This window comes from Protopterus annectens, chromosome 11.part0, assembly GCF_019279795.1.
Source record: "Protopterus annectens isolate FY-2018-M chromosome 11.part0, PAN1.0, whole genome shotgun sequence".
Classification (NCBI taxonomy): Eukaryota; Metazoa; Chordata; order Ceratodontiformes; family Protopteridae; genus Protopterus; species Protopterus annectens.
In genome coordinates, this window is record NC_056745.1 from 246,662,542 (window position 1) to 246,681,080 (window position 18,539).

At 40.1% G+C, this 18,539-nt stretch overlaps 1 protein-coding gene across 1 annotated transcript in view; it reads left to right on the top strand.

The window, feature by feature from the left end:
- Positions 1-2,379: 2,379 nt before the first annotated feature.
- BCAT1 (branched chain amino acid transaminase 1) overlaps positions 2,380-18,539 on the top strand; it is a 327,555-nt gene continuing 311,395 nt past the window's right edge. The window contains exon 1 of the mRNA XM_044087682.1: positions 2,380-2,770. Within this exon, the coding sequence (XP_043943617.1) occupies positions 2,765-2,770 (6 nt within the window). The 5' untranslated portion in view covers positions 2,380-2,764. The remainder of the gene's footprint in view (positions 2,771-18,539) is intronic.

The window sequence follows — 18,539 nt, forward strand, 5'->3', positions numbered from 1 at the left end:
GACAAGAATTATGGAAAATTATACAATGGTGGGTCATTGTTATTCAAAAATGAGCATGCTGATTAGACAGCCCAACCAGTGTGCCTGTTGTAAATTGAGCATATATCAATAGAAAAAAGTCCGGTTTCTAAAGTAATATTGAGTGGCCAAACTTTTCTATCGATATATGCCTCAGAGGCATACCTCTCAACTATACAGATATTTACAAAAGTCCAGATTTTTGCCTCAATATTTTTTTGTCTGTTTCTCATAAAATTTGTGGTTTCTGACAAATTGCTGGGGAGTGAAGTCACCAAATAATGACATACATTTGAGTTTCAGACTTCATATCCTTCAGACAATGGATGCCAACACAAATTTTGTTATTCTAGCAGCTTTCTAAGTTTATACGAGCAACATTTACAATATGTCCTTCAGACAATACACACAAACACAAATCTTGTTATAGCAGCTTTCTAAGTTTATAACAGCAACATTTACAATTTGGCCCTATTTTGGGGCCTTTGTCCCCTGTTATTTAAGGCTCTGTCCACATTTTTTGAGCTAAAAGGTTGAGAAGTATGTATGCAGGCTGGCCAAAGATTGTAAAAAATGAGGTACATTCTGCAAAACTAAAGAAATGTACCTGATTTTCCTTGCATTTCTCTGCTGTCTCTGCAGACTCTTGTACCTCTGAGTTTTCTGATTTTTATAGTTAAAAAAAAAAACAAAAACAGATTCTCTTTTCTCCGTGACTTCTATTAAATAACATTGATGTACTATGCAAACATGGGAACCATAAGTCCCATATGCATGCACAGTGCATCACCAAATGGGTAAGTACAGGAAACAATGCAGAGCTGTTATACAAAGACATTATTTAAGAAGTCATGCCAACTGTGGGTAAATCCTCACATACCCACACCCCACTTGTCTGTTATTGCTTAAATATAAGCACATTGTCAAAGAGACAATGTAAAATGCATAGCCTTAATAAATTGTATTATAAAATGTTTATCACACAAGGTAATGTATTTTTGGTTAAGAAAGGGGGGAGATGTAAGTTGTGTCCCCTCATTTAATTTTTGTTGTTACTATTATGTTGGTCATGTAGTGTGGTTCTCTGTATAGTAGGCATCTTCAAACATTATGAGTGATGAGGTAGGATTCAGAAAATCGTATGAATGGGATGAATCAAATCTGAAAATAGGAACATACCTCCAAAAATAGGTACATCCTGGACAGGGGTAAATCAGGCCTGAAAACAGGAACATTCCTCCAAACAGGGGTGTAGGCAGGAACTTCCATTTAGTACTCACGAACTCTTTTTTATTGCCTTCATCCCCCTAACATATAAAAAAATGGATGCATCTTTCAAAATGTTGTTCCCCGGCAGTTAATAAATGCACACATCATTTTCAGTGGTTCCCCCAAAACTATATAACATAAGTTTTTTTTTTTTTTTTTTGTTAGATTACCAATCCTCTCTTTCAGCAAATTATCTTCCTGTTGCTAGAGGCATTACTTTTGAACATTGTAGACATAATACAGCTTTAAAAAACTACAATGTTTCTGAGTGATGCAAAGAAAACAGTCCGCTGTAGAGTAGAAAGAGTAAGTCTGGCTACACTATTGCCTCCAGAATATGGACAGCTAAGATACATTGAAAGAATCTTAGTGTTACAGTAGCAGTATTACTTGGCACAAGTTGTTTCACAGAAGTCACCAAAGAGAGGCAGATTGTCCTGGTGTGTCCGAAGTGTTCTGCAAGCAGGAGATGCTGCCAAGCTGAAGAATATTCCCTACCCTCCACACACACAAAATGGACATTACAGTACCATGTTAATTTATTAATCTGCATGTGCCCATGAGTATACAGAAAATACAAAGATATGGAAACAGAGACGTGATGCATAAGCAGTTACTGTACTGACTTAGGTTTTTGCCATTTATCGAACTTTCAGGATTGATTTGTACTAGTCAGAAATCTCACATAATGGCAAAATATAATGCTGGTCCAATAAACGGCATTACATCAGGTTTGTAGTCCCCATCTTCGTGTTTTCTGTTAGTGGCCATCAAGGCATTTCTTGTTTTTATGAGTTGCAAGTCTTTCTTTACAGGAGCGACGCTTGCTCACAGTTAGGGTTTAACTTTAACAGCTCACATTACTTTTCGCTAAGGTAGCTATTAACTAGTTTCGCGCCAGGTTCTTGGTGGCTAATAGCTCTTTGCACGTTATGCATGGGCTACCCGCTGCGTATTCAGTATAGTATATTAGTAACCGTGAGCAAATAACTATTATAAAGGCAATAATATCGGGGAGCTTGTAGCCAGCACCCCAACCCTCACCGTACCCCTGGTGAATAAGTACCTCTCCATCTAACCTATATTTCATGCTGTTATTTGGAGGATTTTTTACGTGGCACTGGGGTATTTCCCTCAGTACAGCTCCATTTGCTTCCTCTCGACACCCACAGCTGCACACACGCAGTATGAGTGGATACGATGTGGGCTTGTCCTGATGTAACCCGCAGGAGGGTACATTAAAAACGTACAACGTAACGGTCCCACGGGGGCAGAATCTGGCCGTATTTACAGCCACGTGTCCCGAGAAGGACTGGGGCTTACAACATTTGCTGGTTGTAGACTCTTCTCTGAACAGCTTACAAATCAGCTGCTGTGAGTTTTCTTCGCAGATTAATTCCGTTTCCTGCCATTTCTGCCGCCGTTAGAAGAAATAACTCCATCTGTAAAGCTTCCTCCCAACATCTCGTCGTCCAAAATGCAGGTACATGTTACAGAAATTGTACTGTATTCCTGTTTGTATCACTGTCTCTGATGTAATATGCTGCAGGGTCGGTGGGTCAGTTCTGCTTCTCCATGTTTAGCAGCTGATCTGCATCACGGTTTTAATTATTGTCATTTTAATTGTTATTTTTCAGACAGTCTGCAAGTGTGATGTATGCTGCTACAGAAAATGGGAGTTTACATACCTCTCAACTGCCTCTGATTTTGATTGAAATTTTAGCTCTGTACCACTCAGTTCCTCCAAAAAGTGATGCCCTTTGGAGAAAAGGTGATTTACACCTAATAAGTAATGACAATAATGAACGTTTTAGATTAATAGTACTAATATTTTTTGAAAGTGCCCCTGATCGAGCCTATTTCTGGATTTGTCGCTGATTCTGTTGAGATCAGTCCCTGGTTGCTTAAGAGCTGTGTGGGAGCCTCTAAATCAGACTTTCATGCTCTAGTTTTCCTTGCTAAATAACAACCAAAGGAAGACACACATTATTGCTCTAAGAGCTATTTACCTTGCTGAGAAATGAAAATATACATTGAAAACGTGCCTTTCATTAGGTTGTTTACACAGTGCACGGTCATTAATGACTAATATCACTCGCTTCATATATTTCATATACGTCTTGGAGCATCGGGATTAGCACCCTGTTTAAAAACCTTCATGATTTCATAGACGGGCATCACCACAGTCACCGTGTTGTGTTTCGGCAGTAATTCGATGGTGTTTATAAATACAAAGGGACCCAAAGGCTGAATTAACACACCGCAACACTTCAGGCTTACAGCACATACAATCATGGCAACGCACGTACTGGTGGCATGCATACCTGTAAGGAAGTCAGCCTTGGTAATATTTTAAGGTTAGCAAAAGGTGACACCGTACGACGCCTAATCCTAAACACATCGAAGAGAAGAGAAAGAAATAATATATAATCTCTCGGTGACTCCAGGTGCTTAAGCATTTAAACTGTTGTACACTTGGGCAAGGACATCGTTTGTATTTACCAAGGTGCTGAACCTAAAAAATAACGATTTACATGTCTGCCGTTGCAGGGTATTTTACAAACCGCGGCTGCATGTTTTGTATGATGCCATTTATGTTTTAGGCATTTGCATTCGTCTGTAATTCTATATCATTATGGTGACGTTACTTTGCAACACATAATACATGCATCTTTCTAATATAAAGGCTGAATGTGAGCAATTCAACAGGCCATTAAAGTCCAATTTTCGTGGCAGAGAAATTACACAATATAAATTATCAGGCAATTGATTTACTGGTGCAGGTATATAGTCCACAATCATCCTGAAACCAAGACTGTGACTGAGTGATAGCAAATGAACTGTAGTGTTTAACTACACCATGATTGAGGGTAGAAACTATAAATCTAATAAAAGCATCCGTTTATTTTAAAAATAATCGTTTAGGCAGTTAAATTCTTTAAGTGAAAATAAAAATTGAAAACGCTATTCCAAGAGCTCCACTTATCTGCCTAACAAGCCAGTCATAAATTATTGAGGTAAACATCTTCAAGAGGAGGGTTTGTGCTTATATGCACTCACTGGGAAAGTTAGGATGCCTGTCTTTTAAATTATTTTGTCTAAGCTTAGAATTGTGACTGTATTAAACGCAATGAAATGGAGTTGCTGTATTTATTTTTCACGACTGAGAATGATTTAAGAGATAATGTTCTCTAGAAAGCATGTAACCAGCATACTTTCAGTAAAGCAGAAGGTTGAAATGTGTGTGTTGGGGATGGGGCAGAGTATGTACAAGGTCAGAAATGCTGGTTACTGATTTAATTATCAGAATTATTGAAACACAAGTAGCTCTTGCTTTCATGTGCTGAAATGATTGACACAAACAGAAGCAAAAGCTGCTTGTTGGTCTAATGCTGATGCTGTAAATTAGACAGAAGTGTTGTGTAATTTCACCCCAGTGGCAAGGTGGTTCTTTCTTCTAGTGATAAAGCAGTTGCAGTGAGCCAAATCTGCTCTTGCCAAACTGGTGCATAGTAACAAATGTGTGGTGAAGCAAAACTATGCAGCAAATGTGATTACTTATTAATGAATATTATTAGATTACATTTGGCAAAGGTGCCAGTGTCTTTTAACTTTGGAGTTTTTCAGTATTGCTTGGAAAAGTTGTAAACACGGTCATGTTTTCAGCCCACATAATTCATTAAAGTCACTCAGATGTATATGTGGCACTGAAGAGATGTACACGTGGCAAATGTGAAAATGATTTTGGGAGATGAACTAAAAAAGCTAAGCTGCTTATGATAGATTGCAGTTTAATTTATTATTTGATTTAAATAAATAACTATCTGAAAGTTTTAAGTCATAATACTGAAGAACTAAAAAAATGGAAAATAAAACAAAATAAATAACATTGCCAGTTGCATGTTAACTTATGTTACACTGAATTCAAGTGCATAACAACATCTGTATGTGCCAGTATAAGTGACCAAAAAAATTAATCATAGTCGTGTTATGTAGGGTTTCAGTTTATGGAAAATATTTGCCATGAGTCATCCTCCTGAAACTTTACTACTGATACTGTACTTGTTAACAAGTGAGGACCGAGAAACAACCTTTTAGCCTGTTTCAGAAAAAAAACAAAACATAACAATTTTTCATTCTAGACCATTCAGATGTGCTTGAGTGCACCTTTATGAATGGAGGGTTAGGTAGAGTAATGATACAGTCCGCAAAGTTGAGTGCTAATAATAGTTTGAATGGAGCTATTGTTTGTGTGTGTGTGGGGGGAGTGGGGTGGGGTAGAGGGTGTCACAGTCAAGTATCTCTTGAAGACTGTCTTGTGAGTGTGGAAAAGGAATTCAGCTGTCTCTCTTTAAACAAACAACCATCACAGGTTTGTAATGTTGCCCCTTTTGTTCAATAAGGGGCAGAAATGCATGTGCACTTATTAAAGGCAACATTATTGACAAGTACCAGCATCATATGAAATAATTGCCAGTTTACATGAATGGTGATGTAACAAGTGTGATGGTTGCGTAAGATAATCACATTAGGGCCGCAGCACAAGAAACACAGCACCTTCACTATCATATGACTCTTTCCCAAAAGGATTTGATGGTACTTTGTAAAATAACTTACAAAGTTTAGGGTTTCAGATCATAATTATGAGAGGAGGTTTGAACTTTGTTGGGGTTGACAATGGTTAAAATGTTTGCCTCACAAATATAAGGTACAAGGTTTTATTCTCACCCACGGAAGTATGACTAGGCTTGAAAATGCTCCCTGGGGTTGTTAGCCTGGTAATCACCTATGAGCCTTGTGTATGTTTGAAAAATATTACCTATTACTGTGGCATAAGGTGTAAGTGCAGTGAGCTTAGATAAAGGACACAGAGCATTAAGGGTTCAAATCCAGCTAAAAGATACTTTTACACAGTGTCAAGTCTGTAAAATGACTCAGGGCTCCAAATCCCAAAGACCCATTAACCTGATATTACCCCATCCCATATCCGGGTAATTAAGATATAATACTGTCATATCCTGGGTATTATTGGCTAGGCTTGTAAAGACTGTTGTGTCATTAGCCTGTATAAATGTTAAAAAAATTGTGGATTTTTGTGTTTTTTTTTTTATGTTCGAGTTTTCGGAAACTCGATCATATAGTCTCGTCTGTATGAATTTTGCGTTTCTGAAAACTGTATCATCTGACATAGATCTCCCCAGGAGCAGGGGGAACCCAGTGAATGCAGGGTTTGCTGGTGCCTAAAGCCAGCTATGAACATATGCCACTGCATGCATAGGTGGTTTATGTAAGTAATTCTGCATGTCAACTGTATGCAATTCAGAAACAGTGCAGTGGTGTTTAATGGAATACATGCATACATTTGTGAATAGTGCACAATTTGTCCACAATGTGGGTGGTGTATCACTACAGTAATGTGACACTGACATCTACAACAATAGTGCACTGTAAGCATGCTATGGAGGGTTGCAAGCCTTGTTGACAAGGTGTGTGGGATATAAGCAGCAATATCCCTCTGCAAGACACATGCCTATGCCAGTAAAGGTGACAGTCATCTAAAAGGATAGGTCCACATTTACCACACAAATGATCAACCTGTTGTGTATGTATTTAGAACCCAGCATGGAAAAGAGAATATACAATCCACAACATAACACTGATAGGTAATGTATGAACTCTTTATAAAAATATATATGAATATTAAAATAAAACGGTATAAAATGGTAAAAAATGTATAACTCAAATAGCCCATGCTCAAGGCAGCATCCAACAACTATATGCAAATTATACTATATATTATATAGCAGAAACAAGAATGATATTACTTGCATGCCCAGTGCCTTCTGGGAGTGGTGGTGCCTCCTGTGTTTGCCTAAGAAGTTGTCTGGGTGCAGTATCAGACTACTTGATTTGTCTTCCATGAGCTAGGTACCATCTCTAGCACTGTAGGAGGTGCTTTCACTGGACTGGGTGCTGGGGGACATGTGGCCTGATATGGGCACTTTCAAATGTGGTAGGTTAGGTTGTCTTACAGACTGCTGGGGATGTACTGGAGGGTGGTCCACAATTAGGTAATTTGAGATGTAATGCTGCCATCATATCTTCCAGAAATTTACTGCCATTCTATCCCTATACACCTTCTTAACATTTTCTAGGTGCTTAGTGTTTCATATATGAGGTCATCCAGTCAGCCCAATAATCAAAGTATACAGACAGTGTGGCTGACTGGGCTTCCACATATCCTTCAGCTGTTGTTGGGGGGGGGGGTGACCTGTGACATGGGTTATTATGAAAAATATAAATCAATCCCCACATAATACATAACAATATCCCATTCTAGAAAACCTGCTATAGCATAACTATTTTAGGCTACATAAAGTGACTGTAGTACTGCTTGTGTTGTATAGCAGTCTGTCAGGCCAGTGGTGCATGGAGGAAACATTGGCCCTCTCATACCAAATGTTACTGAAGACAGTCATGCTACATGATGCAGACGCTGGCAACAAGCAGGGTCATGGCAACTACTGTCATGTAGTAAATATATTTGCACAATATGGGGCTGACAGCTCTCCCCATGCATGCATATGACAACCATCATCAAGATGTAAAGACAGTTGTACAATGTGGCACTGATATTGGTATTGCACATGTATATGATAGCTATCTGCAAGGTGTAAAGACAGTTACCCTATGTGACGCTAAGTGACCACCATGCATATCACACCTATTATATACTAAAGAGCTGGATCTATAGAACACAGAGCACACATGGATGAGGCCAGACTACATTGAAAGAAAAAGAGATTTAAAGATAAAATTATGGGATATTATATGCTAACCAGCGGACACTATAGTGGTCCTGAACTCATGGTTCATTAGTGCCCATTGGTGCACCATCTCCTAGCAATTAAAGTCACTTCATTTGTAGTTATACTGCTCACAAGATCATGACTTTGTGGGAGCATGGGTGAAATTCTTGGCTAGGCTTATAAGGGCCTCTGGGCCAATAGCTTAGTATCATCCTATGAACCTATGAACCTTTGGTATTCCTGTACTCTGGTGAATTGGTGTCCAAAGGAGACCCATGCATTTGCTTTTGATCTCCACTCAGGCATTGGAACATATACAGGGATCATTATGTAGAAAGTATGCAGACCTGATTTAGAGGCACATCTATTTCTCAGTCCAGACAAGGGGAGATTAGCCTCTCCTTTCTGCTGTTTTTTCCAGCACTATGGTACAGTGGCAACTCACATTGGTTTGCTTTGGTGGCAGTACCAGGACTGGCTGACCAACATGTCAGTCACCCACTACTGGTGCACACAAACCCTGACAATGTACTTCCCTATTATGCAATGGCATGAATGTGTTTCCTGTGGTATATTATTATCTATTGGATGCCTTCTCCAACAGTACCCTTGTACATTGTCATTGCTGGTACCACTCATATGATATACTGTTATGTTTTTTGAAGATGATAGCACCCTGAAGTTCATTGTATATGCATGCTTATAATATTATATTATAGTCTGTTTGCATTGTGTTATAGCATATGTGCATGTTGGTATGCATCTTGCATTAGATGATATGATGCCATCAGACTGACTGCAATATAAGGACTTTGGTGTAATGATGCTGTTTGGAATTCTGCATAGTAAGTATCTGGTTAAATAATGTATTCATACATGTTCTGGACTGTTTTGTTGCCATTTGACGATGTATCTGTCAGTGATACCAGATGTGTATCACCTAGCTCCATTGCATGGTTTTGATGTGTGTTTCATTGAAATGGCTTCTAGGAACTGCAGCCTAAACATTATCTAGCAAGGGGTGCATGCAGTTCTTTGGGCTAGCCACATCCATATGGAGCAGTTCAAGCCTGGTGGGATGTGGTGAGAATTGAATAGACAGAGACACTAGGCAGAGATCATTGCAGATTTCACTGCTGTGGGTTGCCACAGGAACACTTTTAGGAATGCTACTAAAGGTCATTGTTGTGCAGAATCATGCAAAAAATAAGATATCAGTGTTATAAGCAGACCTGGACACTGGTGTCACCACCCACCTGGGACATGCTTCTCAAAGAGAATGAGAAAATGTTGCTATCCTGGGTCCAAGAAGTGCCCAGGATAGGTTGAAGGGTGAGATCCCTTGTATTGAGAGTAAACTGCATTTTTGTGCCATGGTACCCTTCGGTACTGCTATTTTTGAGAATGTATTTTCTCTTGCTGTGTAACATTGCAGTATGTGACCGATATTTGTTTATTTATTAGTAGAGGAGAGTGACAGTGGCAAATCTGCCATGGCTGATAACTGTGTGCTTCCCATGGCATGACGACCTGCACTGCAGGGGACATATGTATTAGCCCATGGCATGACGACCTGCACTGCAGGGGACATATGTATTATCCCATGGCATGATGACCTGCACTGCAGGGGGCATATGTATTAGCCCATGGCATGATGACTTGCACTGCAGGGGGTATATGTATTGGCCCATGGCATGATGACCTACACTGCAGGGGGCATATGTATTAGCCCATGGCATGACGACCTGCACTGCAGGGGACATATGTATTAGCCCATGGCATGACGACCTGCACTGCAGGGGACATATGTATTAGCCCATGGCATGATGACCTGCACTGCAGGGGACATATGTATTAGCCCATGGCATGATGACCTGCACTGCAGGGGGCATATGTATTAGCCCATGGCATGATGACTTGCACTGCAGGGGGCATATGTATTGGCCCATGGCATGATGACCTACACTGCAGGGGGCATATGTATTAGCCCATGGCATGACGACCTGCACTGCAGGGGACATATGTATTAGCCTATGGCATGACGACCTGCACTGCAGGGGACATATGTATTAGCCGATGGCATGACGACCTGCATTGCAGGGGACATATGTATCAGCCCATGGCATGACGACCTGCACTGCAGGGGACATATGTATTAGCCCATGGCATGATGACCTGCACTGCAGGGGACATATGTATTAGCCCATGGCATGACAACCTGCACTGCAGGTGACATATGTATTAGCTTGTGTATCATACTTGCATTTCATGTGTGGTATTAATATGTTACTGACATTGTATTGTATTCCAGGTCCTGCTACTGCTGCCTCTACTTTCCATGTTGTTCCTTTATCCCAAAGGGGTTGGTCACCAGAAGGTGGCTTATATCATAATAGCAGCCTCATGAGCTGAGGATGCCACTCTGGCATAGGTATGGGAAACAACACCTTTTCCTGTTATGTGCTGTACCACCAGGTCTTCTGCCAGTGATGGCCTCTTCTGATGGGCATATGGACCAGTCTGTCTAAGTGCTTGTTGGAGACTGCCATAGATATAATTCCTTTGGCATCTCGACAGGATGAAACAACCACACCTGTAGCAGGTCAAATGCATGTAGGTCAGAGTTGAGGTTTAACCACAGAGTACAGACCTTTTGTGTTCAAAGGAATTAACAGCTGTTTGGTTGATGGTAGGCCACCACTGTAACCTACAGACAGACCTGCAGTGGTGGACCATGGTAGTACCAGCCACATAGGTTGTCACTGGCAAGGGCTTGGGATGTTGTAGACACTGCATTTGTGTAGTGGCATACACAGCTTTTGCAGTTCAGTTTGTAGGCACAGCTGTGGTCTGCTTTAGGTTTACAAGCCCTGCACTGCATATTATACCATGAGCCCTATGCAGAATGTGTGTGGCCTGACATGAAAAATGACAATCGCTGTAGGGTACAGACTGCTACCCTGCAACAGTTGCGTCATATTGGCCAGTGCATAAAAACAGGCTGTATCAGGAGATTCATGACTCTAACCAGTCATTATATGCAGCTCTGCAGATATTGCCTACTGCTGTCCAGGTGCAGCACTCTCAGAGTCGCCTCCGAATATGACAGTAGTAGTATCACTCCAGATATTCAGTATGTCCATAGTGATCCTGCCAGAAACAGCTAGACTTTCATCATGTGAATTGGTGGTCATGCCTACTGTTGAGTTCACTTTCTTTCCAGCTGGTGAGATGTGTTGCAGTTTACATTTCTCTTTCAGGTCATACGTCAGGAGTTGGTGTTCATGCCTCAACAACACAGATGGGAACTGCACATAGGCATGGCAGGGGCATTCAACAAAGGCTGGGCCATTGACCTCTGGTAGAGGTCAGGACAGAGGTCTATGCATTACTGTATCATGAATGCTTATTATATAGATTCCATTTGCCCTGTCTATTTTTGGAAGTGCTTCTAATTGCTACATAATGTGTGATGTCTCTTATTTTAATATAGACTTATTAACTGTCTTTTACTGCTATTAAGAAACAAGGTGTGTTTAAATAGTACTAAACGCTATTTTTCTCGTAACTCTCTCTCCTGTTTTATAGCTTTCTGCCCTGAGTTACCCCTGTGACTTAAGCCAGTGAGGACACCTCAAACCTACCTTAATAATACAGCTATCTTAATTGCTCAAGCAAAAGCAACCTACTCTGCTGCCTCATCCCCTTTTTTCTGGACTTTGAACCAAGAAGAAGCTAAGGAAGTATGTGTAACTGCAGCTGAACCCTTACTAACTTACTGTTTCAGCCTTGATAGCTGTTTTTAGTACACTCCTCTGCCAGGATAGCCAGCAGCCTTAAAACCCCTTATTCTAGTTTCTATGTTCTCCCCCCCCGACCTACACTAGCTGCCCTCTTCTTTAGTTCAACTTGGCCCCGAGGATATCCTAGTGGAGTAAGGTGTATTTCTGTACCTATCCACTCGGTGACACCCTCCTCCAAATAGACTTCACTGCATGTACTTCAGGTATTCTCTCAAAGCTCTAACCTTCCTCCTTCTCACTGTATCTCCTAAACTCTTTTAGTCCACTCTAGCTGTAACATCTCTTTTCCTACTCTCTCTCTCTAGTTTCTCATAGTTCACTCTCACCCAACACACCCAGGTCTTACTTCCATTCTAACTTACCCCATCTGCAAACAACGCTTCACTGATAGACTCTCGAACCTCTCCGGACCTCTTTGGTTCTTCCCGCTCCGTTCGCCCTGTGGGCTCACTCCGCTCCCCTACCCTACCCCCAATTCTCACCCACCCCCAGTGCATCTACCTTTATTTCCCCCATAGGCACACCCACAGAAATTCTTATCCAACCAACCACATAATCCCTACATCTACCCCTCCCTCTTTCTGCCCATAAAATCTTTACTTACCCACCACAGCTATCCCACCTAACCAGTAGGATTCCTCTCTATTTGCACTACACACCACCCCACTCCCAAACCACACCCACTCCAATCCCAACTCTATTTCACACTTCTACTCTTATACTCCTAAACTTACCTGCTCCTATACAAACATAACTCTCTTATATTCATAAATATTTTATCAACAGTATATCAACTCTACATATTCCACATTCCATCATGCCTTCAAAATCCTCATTCATTTCCTTATTATTTCTACTTCTCCTGAATTTATCCTATCTTTACTACCTCACCCAACCCTTTAACTTTCACCATGCACAATTTCTCCATGTCACCAACCACCTTGACTCTACTCTACCATACTCACACACTCCTATTTCTCCACATCTATATCCTATAAATAACCTCCTACTTTTCCCATACAAATACATTACCCTTCAAAAACATTTTTCCCCCATAGTTACTAGCAGATTCCTTAAATCCACAATAGAATCCAATCTACCTAACAAACTGTCCATCTACCTCTCTAAGCCACTCTTATACCTAATTTCCACTCTACTATCCGGTGATATCCATCCCAACCCTGGCCTCTCCACAGTTTCCTCTACAGACAAGTCCATTTTATTTACTTCCTTTAACTCCCAAAGCATAGTAAACAAAGTTCCAAACCTTCGTGCCTGGCTCATTCACAATAAACCGGATATCCTAACAATCTCAGAAACTTGGTTAAAACCCCATATAAAAGACTCTGAAATAATTCCGCCAAACTATTCAATCATTAGAAAAGACAGGCCCCATAAAAAAGGAGGTGGAGTAGCTCTCCTATATTCATCCTCATTGTCAGTTACCCCCTATAACAAACCCATTCCACACTTCAAAAATGCTGAACTACTCCTCACATCTCTTCAAATTAACTCACATAAACACATTTGTATAGCCTCACTCTATATCCCCCCAGGAGAAAATATTTCTACACTTGAAGATATCCTCTCCTGGCTTTCTAACAACATTAGCAATGAAACAATAATCCTTGGTGATATGAATATTAACTGGGCCTCCATTCAGTCCCCTAAAAACCCTCTTAATATCAACCTTTACAACTTTTCACAGCTTATCAACTCCACAACATACCCCTCTAAAAACCCCTCTAATGGCAGTATTCTAGACTGGATTCTAGTCTCTCACCCCCACTATTTCTCTGACAGTGGTACTCTACCTGATCCCCTTGGTGACCACATACCCATCTTCACACATCGACTCCCATTACTCCTGCACCATACCCATAATTTTATTACTATCTGTAACCAAAAAAACGTTGATCCTACAAGCTTCTCAAAGTCTCTAAAATCCATAAATTGGAACTGCCTAAAAACATTATCTCTAGATAACGCAGTTGCCCACTTCAACTCAATATTCCTACAAATACTTGATTCTCATGCACCCTTAAGGACTAAGAGAATTAAAACTAAAACAGCCCCCTGGCGATCCAAAAATACACTAGCATCCATGCGACACAGAGATAAAGTCTGGGCACATTACCAGAAAAACAGATCCCCCTTATCTATTAGAAATCTATAAACCCACTCGTCCCCCAGGGAAAAATCTTCTATCTTTTGTCCTTGCCCGCCTTTGGAACTCTCTACCATCATCCATCCGCACCACCCCCAACCACTTTATTTTTAAAAGATCTCTTCATTCCCACCTAGTATCCAAGTGGGAATGCTCTTGCTCCTACCCCACATAGCTAATTTACTTGCAATTGCCATCTTCCTTCTTTGCCTTGATTCCTCATGCATTCTTCCTGATTATTTATCCATAACTAGTATACATTATCATTTCATATTATAGGGAAAACTGTACTAGGCCTCACCTCCTAAGTGCTTCCTTCATAAATGTCTGTTATTTCTCAGAAATTTCATTCAGTATTTCAAAATATGATACAAACTCAAAATTTTTTCATGCAATATTCTTTACTATCTATAATCTATTAATTTTATCTAATGTTCTTTCATAGTTATTTCTTCTGTATTTACTTGAAATTGTTTTCTGGTGTCAAAATATTTTGGATTATTATATAATTTGTAATTTGTTATAGTTTTGTATAGCTAGTATGAATCACTTTTTGTAACATACTTAGTTCTGGAGCTTTTCTCCCCAGGACTCCATTGAAAACGGGTTCTTTGGCCCAATGGACTATCCTGGTAAACCAACTGCAAATAAATAAATAAAATAAATGTGGGAGACCTTGTGGTCCTTACCTGTGTGTGCCAGTGGGAACAGTTGCTGCCTGCACCATGTGACATTAGCTTCGGAAATGATGACTCCTCTACTCTTGCCCCTTGCTATTGCCAGTACATTGTATTACATATTGTTGCTCCTGTTACATTTGTATGATAGTACTTTACTATGCAGGTTATTCAGTTAGTGAATGTATATTACTACATTATTTTGCATATATATTGCTACTAAAACATATTACCTTTCTTTTAGTTGTCACATCACCTTGAAGTGAAGGCATGTATGATGCTGCCATCCTGCATCCACTGTGCACATTGTTGTTGAACAAACTGAGCGCTCTGTTGTGTGGTTGCTGTTGGTGGGTCATCTTCAGAGTGCTCATCTCTGCCATTTTCTATTCACTTCTCTGGGTTCATCAGCCTTATATTACATAGAATGATACAGGCTACAAACAAACAACAGGCTTTCAGAGGTGTATACTGACTGTGCCTTCAGAGCTGTCCTGACTGCAGAATCTGCATATGTTAACAGGCCGTCAATAAAGTGCTGCATATTGCAGCTGGCAGATACTTGTGTTATATCTTATGCGTTCCCTGTAGGTTTTAGGAAGACACCTGTTGCCAGTATAGTCAATCAGTTATGGCCCTGGTTTCAACAGGTCTTGATCTACTTGTATGTATACAGTCTGACACTTCTGTTTCCTGACACAGATGGCATAGCTCTTCCAATGCCTGGCCTTCCTTATGAAACCTCTCCACCTGCTCCTGTCTAGTAAGGCCAGAGTACACGATTCCCAGCCTAGAGAGCCTAGATTCCCACCTGGTGTGGTAATGCCATGCAATAGGATGTTCAGGTGCTTTTGCAGTAGACGCAGCATCAGTGGCTATTATATGACCAAGACCAAATGGTAAATGATACGTTTATACAATGGCATTTGCAGTACTGTATGCTGCTGTTGGCTCCAAAATGTATGACATTGTGCATTTCCATGTATATCACTGAACAAATTTCTTGCACTTCACGAATTATGGTGTTTCATGCTGCTGTGGCAGTTGGCTCACTACTATATATATTGTTTAATCATTTTTCTGACACTAGCATACCTGTGAAATGCACTGCCTTTACCTATGTCTTTGAATCCCTTTCTACCTTTCTACGTGCTTTTGTGTACAGTTGTGCTGTTGTGTACACTTTTATGAATACTACATTGAGACCCTGGGTTCCACCAGAACAAATGTAGTGTCAGTGGTTTAGCTGATGGAAGAAAAATCATAAGGTGGATGGGAAGTTTTGCTCAAATTGAAAGACAGTTGTGAAACAAACATGATTCACTCTAATTGTGGTTGCATTGATGGACTAGGCATTACAAAATGTTAGGCTACAAGAAGCAGGTTTTAGAAAAGCATGCATCTTCTGGTGGAAACAATATACTACATCTAAAACTGAAGTGCTGGGCATGTCCAGAGCTCTGCATAAACACAGTACTGGAAACTTCAGACCAGGAAGTTAGCTAGATGGCACTCAGGGGAAGGGAACAGCTGGTAAAGCAATCTTCCTGTTTGAACATTGAAGTGGTGCTTTGAGCTCTTAACTGGCACAAGTTGCTGTTTAAAAATACTCCTCATTCTGCCTCTCACAGGCCATGTAAAATGTTTGTTCAAGTCACTGTTTAGCAAACTGCATGCTAATCCACGAGCACTGCGTAGTACTTAAGGAAGTCTTGCTTTTCCTTCAGTAAGGTTAAGCATGTTTCTTTCTTTGTAACGTAATACCATCCACATATGTGAGTATGCTGATTGGTGTATCTTAATACTTTTTTTTTTTCTTGACTGTACCTAATATATGGTACTGAACGGTTAGGAATTGGGCCTGAATCCTTGTATTTCTCTTTGTAATATATACCAGTATATGTTACAGCCTTCAAAACCCTGGTTCTACATCCTCACCATGGTTTTTGCTGGTTTGTACCTGTCATTTTTTCATTGGCTAGTCCTAGTTTAGGCAGCTGTGTATTATGATAAAGAAAAAACAATGACCATTGACAATTGTCATTTTAAATGGCAAATGTGTGTTAAAAATTATTTGTAGATGGTACATATAATCTTGTAATTAAAGCACAATTATATGAAACAACAGCCATAAATGAAGATTTGCTAGGAACTTGATGTTGTGACAGCAAAATTTTTGAAGACAGTCTTGCAAAATGTCCAACTTCCTTTGGCTTGTCCTATTACACTGACTTGAGAAGGTGGAAGTCCTACTTCCCAACCACACTGTTCAGCTTACTGGTGGTATAGCTCTCAAATGGGGAAATCAATATTTGCATTTATGATCAGGCTCTTCTTATTCACAGAATTCAGCCAAAATGGGGAGCGTTTGGGTTGATATTCTGTGGAGGTCATCTGGAACCAAGTTATTAACTTGTTCTTTGAGGTAATTTGATGGACAACTGAATTTAATAGCCTTGGCAATATTCAACCTCCTCCAGGGCATCAAGGTATAGCAGATATGGATATTTAGATACTCTTATGTCCAGTTACCTGAGCACAAGTACTCAGTGAAACAGGGGTGTAAAGATCTGAACACATTACACATGAAGTTTGTATTGTATTAGTTCATAACAGAGGACTGAGATGTCTCTGGGGACTTCTAATGGGTCTATATTAGTTCGCCAAAATACTATTCTGGAGAACACCTATTCAGCTACCCGTAATCAGCAAAAATTGCATCAGCAATTTGCTGAATTTACTATGGGCAAAAAAATAGTTGCCCGAAGCACAACAGATCAACTTTTAGTTGACTTAAACCCACACCCCCCTAACTACTCAGAGATCACACTACAGTGGAGAAAAAGGCAAAGTTCTGTAGTTGCCTGTTGTGCTTCAGGCAACTATTTTGTTGCCCTTAGTGAATCCAGCAAATTGCTGAACCGATTTTCACTGATTATGGGTCACTGAATAGTTGTTCGCTAGAATGTCATTTTGGTGACCTAATATAGACCCCTTATAATACTTAGACAAAGCAGCACTTGCCTGCCAATCATCAGGTTTGCTAATGCAGCATACAGGGAAATGATGATTAAAAAAAAAAAAAAACACTTCAGGTTTTCAAGAAAACCTGCTGAGTCTGGGCTACAAATCCATCAAGAATAGTCTTCTGCCTCATGCATACTGGACACCAGGAGGGATCTGATTGTCACAAGACCTTAAAACAGGGTAAGGCAAGTGTCAAAAAATGTATGAATGAATATTCTTTTTAAGGAGGTCAGAAGTCTTTTTTGGGCAAACATGGTTGAAAGTGAAAACCTTGAAGACAATAGAATTGTTGCTTTGTATATTAACACTAGTGACCAGAACATTTGTTGTACAGTAGAGAAGGGTTTTAAGTAACTGGGGCTACGTTCTTTGGGTGAAACACAGGGGTGGATTAGTTCTCAAGAGAACATTCTTTAATATTCTGGTTCCCAAGGATGATTAGTAGGGCCAGTTGACCAGAGTTGGGTTAATGGATACCACTTAGGTAGATTTAAGTAGGCAGTCTCAGTGACCTTTAGTAATTTAGTGCAATTATGGAAGCAATGACTTCTGTTTTCTCCTGGACCATATGCTTTGGCAAATTCAGAATCCAACCAGGAGTAGAGAGTGTTTTTAATAAGTCTCAGTTCAAGATGGCACAGTAATAAAAGAGGACTATGTGAAAGTTAAGATAACAAAGCTGTATAGCTTGTGCAGGAGATCTGTTGAGGTCTTTATTTTCTTTTCTGTAACTATTGTATGCCTACATGTTAGGAGGCTATGCTGTGGT